Source organism: Balaenoptera acutorostrata, chromosome 9, assembly GCF_949987535.1.
Source record: "Balaenoptera acutorostrata chromosome 9, mBalAcu1.1, whole genome shotgun sequence".
In the NCBI taxonomy this organism is placed as follows: domain Eukaryota; kingdom Metazoa; phylum Chordata; class Mammalia; order Artiodactyla; family Balaenopteridae; genus Balaenoptera; species Balaenoptera acutorostrata.
In genome coordinates this window covers 49,147,315-49,153,864 of record NC_080072.1, presented here as the reverse complement: position 1 = coordinate 49,153,864, position 6,550 = coordinate 49,147,315, and the positions used below count along the sequence as shown (strand labels likewise).

At 40.9% G+C, this 6,550-nt stretch overlaps 1 protein-coding gene across 1 annotated transcript; it reads right to left on the bottom strand.

The window, feature by feature from the left end:
* Positions 1-3,857: 3,857 nt before the first annotated feature.
* LOC103007037 (olfactory receptor 5P3) lies at positions 3,858-5,633 on the bottom strand. The gene is given in 4 exon segments (XM_028164153.2): positions 3,858-3,925; positions 3,928-4,149; positions 4,152-4,749; positions 5,601-5,633. Coding segments are annotated over 4 exon segments (921 nt in total).
* Between the last annotated feature and the right edge of the window lie 917 nt (positions 5,634-6,550).

The window sequence follows — 6,550 nt, the reverse complement described above, 5'->3', positions numbered from 1 at the left end:
CTAGTGTAGTTTTCATTTCAGTTATTGTATTGTTCATCTCTGTTTGTTTGTTCTTTAATTCTTCTAGGTCTTTGTTAATCATTTCTTGCATCTTCTCAATCTTTGCCTCCATTCTTATTCCAAGGTCCTGGATCATCTTCACTATCATTATTCTGAATTCTTTTTCTGGAAGGTTGCCTATCTCCACTTCATTTAGTTGTTTTTCTGGGTTATTTTCTTGTTCCTTCATCTGGTATATAGCCCTCTGCCTTTTCATCTTGTCTACCTTTCTGTAAATGTGGTTTTTGTTCCACAGGCTGCAGGATTGTAGTCCTTCTTGCTTCTGCTATCTGCCCTCTGGTGGTTGAGGCTATCTAAGAGGCTTGATGGGAGGCTCTGGTGGTGGGTAGAGCTGACTGTTGCTGTGGTGGTCAGAGCTCAGTAAAACTTTAACCCACTTGACTGTTGACGGGTGGGGCTGGGTTCCCTCCCTGTTGGTTGTTTTGCCTGAAGCAACCCAACACTAGAGCCTACCCGGGCTCTTTGGTGGGGCTAATGGCAGACTCTGGGAGGGCTCATGCCAAGGAGTACTTCCCAGAACCTCTGCTGCCAGTGTCCTTGTCCCCACGGTGAAACAGAGCCAGCCCCCGCCTCTGCAGGAGACCCTCCAACACTAGCAGGTAGGTCTGGTTCAGTCTCCCCCAGGGTCACTGCTCCTTCCCCCGGGTCCCGATGCACACACTATTCCATGTGCGCCCTCCAAGAGTGGGGTCTCTGTTTCCCCCAGTCCTGTCGAAGTCCTGCAGTCAATTCCCACAAGGCTTCAAAGTCTGATTCTCTATGAATTCCTCCTCCCATTGCCGGACCCCCAGGTTGGGAAGCCTGACGTGGGGCTCAGAACCTTCACTCCAGTGGGTGGACTTCTGTGGTATGTGTTCACCAGTCTGTGAGTCACCCACCCAGCAGTTATGGGATTTGATTTTTCTCTGATTGCGGCCCTCCTACCATCTCACTGTGGCTTCTCCTCTGTCCTTGGACGTGGGGTATCCTCCTTGGTGAAGTCCAGTGTCTTCCTGTCGATGACTGTCCAGCAGCCAGTTGTGATTCTGGTGCTCTCACAAGAGGGAGTGAGAGCACGTCCTTCTACTCCGCCATCTTGGTTAATCCCCCCTGGATAGAGTATTCTTGACTGGCAATTTTTTCAACACCTTGAATATATCATTCCATTCTCTCCTGGACTGTACAGTTTCTGCCGAGAAATCTATTGGAATGAAGGTTCCTTTGTAGGTTACAATCTTTTTTCTCTGACTGTTTTTAGCATTATCTTTTTATCTTTGATTTTTGACAGTTTCATTATAATATGCCTTGGACAAGGTCTTTTTGCATTGAGATAATAGGGTGATCTATTAGCTTTGTCAACTTGGATGTCCATGTCTCTCTTCAGATTTGGGAAGTTCTTAGCTAACATTCTGCCCCCTTCTCCCTCTATTCTCCTTCTGGAACCCCAATTATTTTAATATTTGTACATTTGATGACATCCCAAAGATCATATAGTCTTTCTTTGTTCTTTTTCATGCTTTTTTCTTTCTTCTCTTCTGAATGGGTTATTTCAAAGTTCTATTATCTAGATCACTTATTCTATCTCTCATTTGGTCTACTCTACTACAGATGCCCTCTATAGCATTTTTCATTTCATTTATTGCATTCTTCAGCTCCAGAATTTCTGTTGGATTCCTTTTTTTAATAATTTCTATCTCTTTGTTAAATTTCTCAACTTTTCATATATTGTCCTTCTGTGTTTTCTTGTAGCTTGTTGAGTTTCCCCAAAACAGCTATTTTGAATTCTTTGTCAGATTGCAATATTTTGTGCTGTTGAGTTCAGTTACTGGAGGATTATTGTTATCTTTTGGTGATGGCATATTTTCTTGATTCTTCATGTTCCTTGTAATTTTACAGTGATAGTTTTGCATTTGAAGTAGCAGACACCCCCTCACACCTTTACTATTTGCCTTTAAGTGGGGTATAGTCTTCATTGGTCCTATTATATCTGGGATTTTTCCCTGACCTTGTATGGACACACCTGCTCCCAGAGGCTGATGGGTGGACTTCTTGCTGAATTAGTCAGCTTAATTGCATCCCTTTAATGCCCTTTAACATTCTTATCTGCTTCTTTTCTGATCTTTTCCCTCCCCTGCGCATCATGAAGGTCCTGCCTCAGTAATACTTTTTTAAATGGGCTTCTCCAGCAGTGTCTTGAAATGCCAGGGGATCCAAGCACTCACTCACTGCTATCCTTTTCCTATGCAGGAGAGGACACTGCCTGCTAGTTCTGCCCCAGGCAGTGTTTCCTTGGGGAAGCAATGGCACTGGCAAAGTTACAGTCTTCACTGCATCCAAACTCATGTTTTACTATTACTATTATTATTTTGCTCCAACAGCATGCTGGAATCACTTCTCTGGAAGGTTGAATTTCTACAAAGTCTCTCTGATCCATAGGTTTCTGCCCAAGTACGCACTCTCCAGGTTTTCCTTGGCCAAGGCTGAGAGGAAGTGGGGCAGGTTCACTGATTCCTGATGCTTTTGAGGCCCATACTAAGGTCTTTCTGCCTATTACTAGATGCACAGGTGGGCAAGACTCCTCATGGATCCCTTAGTGTATGGTCTGGATCCTACAATTCCCACTGAGGCACTTTTGTTCATGTATGGATGCCTAATTAGTTGTTTAAAAGGGGGAACAGAAAGGAGAGATGTCTCACACTGCCATGAAGTTAACCTCACTCTGGACTTAATATTGTGGACAGTAGAATCATTGCTGATGACTAAATAGAAAGATCACATGATATAATTATATTAAGATTAATCTGGTATTTACATTTATTAAAGGAAAAACGAGATCCTTAAAAATATTATCTGTTTTTATTAAAAATTATCCACACAGAATAAAACAACTGGGAGAAAAAACACAAAGGGGTCTATAAGAATACAAATAATTTTAAATTCTATAAGTGAAACCATCTGGTTTCAAGAGTTTCAGGGCTAACACAGAAGTTCCAGTGAAATTATGTTCAAGAAATCTGAGAATTTCAGTATCAGAGGCAATAGGACCAGGAGGGAAAGAAATGGTTTAACGCACATTACAGAAGTATGTAGTGCATATTTGATAAGATTGAAATAACCTTTAAAGAAGGAACCTTACTTTTTTGATCTAGAAAGGAGCCAGGTCATGCCAATTAGCCCCCAATAGTCTTTCTTCTGGAAACTCTTGAACGTATTTTGTAGAATAGATCCCTGAAAGGGAAGAGCTAAGATAAATGGAGCTTTCAGATATCCTCTGATTTGGCTTGCTGAGGCTCACCTGCAGAGGTATTGTGGGAGGAATCCTGTTGCTCAGCCTCAGACCACAAAGCAGCAGAAGCTTTACAACTACCAGCATCACTGATTTCAATCCTTAGATTATCTGTACATCATGGACACCATCTCTGTCAAATGACAAGATCATGGATGGCAACACTACTCTTTATTTCCCACTCAAGGAGTTTCAGGTGCTTCCAGCAGTTATTTCTGAAGACTGCATTCAAAGAGCATAGAACTTATTTGAAAAGATTTGTACTTGTAGATGCAAGAAATGGTGAGTAAAGTGAGAATAAAATATTTTTTTGCTAATGTTCCTATCTTGGTGAATGCATATTTATTTTTTTACACTGAAAATTTTCTTGAGAATAACAAGAAATGAAATTTGTGAGTCTAGAATACTATGAATATACACTGAAATTTACTTAGTACATTATTTATTCATCTGCAGGAGAAGTCTTCATTACACAGTGCTTATTATTAAAAATCAGATTACTTTAGTAGGACTACCAATGTGTTCTAGCCATTCATTTTCTCATGGCCTCTTTAACCTCCTTGTTCCTGAAACTGTAGATGAGGGGGTTCAACAGGGGATCACAGATATCACTTTGTTTCGTTCATTTGAGTAGCTGGACTTGGGCATCACATAAATGAAGGTAATGGTCCCATAAAACAGAGTGACTGCTGTGAGGTGGGAGGTGCAAGTGGAGAAGGCTTTATGCCATCCCTCAGTAGAGCACATTTTCGGGATTGAGAAAAGGATGATGTAAGAGAAAGCGATGATAAACACAGTAACTACAGTGATGGAGCCAGAAGAATGGCTGGAATTATTTCAGAAGTAAAATCATGAGAACAAGAAAGCTTCAGAAGTGGCGAATCATCACAGAAAAAGTGATTGACTTTATTTGGTCCACAGAGGGACAGGCTTAACAAACAGCCAGTAAATGTCCAAGCATTCACACACCCACCTTAATAGGAAGCCCCCACTACGAGAATGCAGACTCTGGGGGACATGTGGGTGGAGCAGAGCAGGGGCAAGCAGATGGCCACATGGCAGTCATAGGCCATGGCAGCCAGCAAGAAGCACTCAGCCGTCCCAAATGTGACCGCAGAACAGAGCTGAGCGGCACAACCAGAAACACGGATAAAGGTTCCTTCCTTGAGGAAGCCCACGAGCATGACAGGTATGACTGATGAGGAGTACCCAATGTCTACAAAGGCCAAATGGCAGAGGAAAAGGCACTTTGGGGTATGAAGCTGAGGGCTGCTTCTGATTAACGTGATTATGCTGACATTGCCCATTAAGGTGACCACGTGGATCCCTAGAAACACAATAAATAAAATGGCACAAACTGTAGTATCCTCTGCTAACCCCAAAATAATGAACTCTGTTACAGTTGTGTAGTTTCCAGTCCCTATCTATACTGAGAATGATACCCACTGAAAGAAAAACAAGTGGATATCAGAATAGAAGAAAACACTATAATCTGCATACTTATTTTTACAATAGCTATATAATAACAAAATCCTAACATACACACTCACATGTAAATATTTGGGGAAAATATTTTCACACACAATACCTTGCATAAGACTTGAAAATATAAATGTGCATTGATAGAAGGCCAGGAATACTCAGAAAAAATCTTTTTTTTTTTCAACTTAACACATTCAAGTCACATTTGCCTTATATAATTAGTTTAGGTGGTCCGTGAGGAATAGACTCACATGAGCACATCCTAGAGACAGCCACTAGATGGTATGAGGACCCAGTAACTGTATCTTCTAAGCCAAAGACATGATGAAAGGGAGAAGAAATGTCAGAATGGGCCAGCTCCCATGGAATAGAACAACTGTTTAAAATGATATCTGAGGTATCATTTCTTGTATGAAAGAGACTGAGCAGTCATATGAATCCTGAATTTAAACAGGTATCACAGTTAGAGGAAAGATGAACCAATATCCAGGAAGTTTGAACAGAGGCAGAGTGTAGAAAAAGGTGCTCAAATCATGAACAAGTTAACCTGGAGAGACTGCAGTTTGGAAAAGGAGATGGCATCATCTTAGGATCAAGCTATCTGATTCATAATAGTGAGCCAACCCGGGAAAGGAAACCAAACACATTGATCAGGTTACTCCTGAAAGACTCCAGAGGTGCCTGAGACTTTGCATAAACTGGAGCTGGGCTATTAGCAAAAGGTTCCAGCCTCCTACTTCCCACAGGTACCCAGCCCCTGTGAATAGCCCCTGTCTTCTGAGAAAAATCACACCTTTAGGTCAGCTTCTGGAAAGCTCTTTCCCATATCAACTTGTTTGAGAAAAATCATTAAAAAGGAAGAAAAGCATGAGAGCTTTCTCATATAGTCACAGAATGCCAGGCTTCAAAAAGCCACTCCATCCATTCCCTCTCTCTCATTTTACAAAGTTATAAACTGAGATCTAAAGAAGTTAGGTAACTAATTTTAGGTTAAATGGCTTTCTGACAACTGAGCTGAGATCAAAGCTCACTCCTGGAGCCAATTCATTACCATATTTATATAACACAAATGTTTTCTGTAATTTGTAAAAAGAATATAGAATATCGGAACGTATATTTGGTTCATTTATGTGTTCAAAAAGTTTTCAATTCCATTAATATATAAGTAATATCTTTACTCTTAAAAGGATGATTTTGCTATCTAGTAATTCATATATATAAATGGCTACACGGTAATGACAACTCTGTGAGGCAGATGATAAAGGGCCTCCTTCAGTGCCCTGACCCAGAAAATTGGTGTGCCCCTGTTTTCAGCTGAACCATTATGGGTCCTTAGTAGATAAGGAATCAAATTTAACTAGGATTTTCTTTCTGCAGAGCAACAAAGGGGATAGGTATGGCATTTGAGGGTAGGTGCAAGGTAGAGAGTGAAATAACCATTACATTTAAGCTGAGCAAAGGTGAAGTGAGTACATGAAATTAGTAAAGCCTGCAAAACGGTGCCAGGCCCCCAGGGAACTGAAGATTTGCTTTAATTATTCTACTAGGGAGAATGAGCTAGAACGATAGGAGGTGGTGATGGTTACAATTTGGGATGCTTAAAATGAGATTAAAAGCTACAGTTGTTGGCAAATGACAATATTTAAAAGTCTAAACTCTGATGATGAGAGTGACTGGATATGGTAGGAGGGAAAAGAAGGTGTTTGGAGGAGAGATCAAGAAACTAAGAGGCTGTGATGTTCA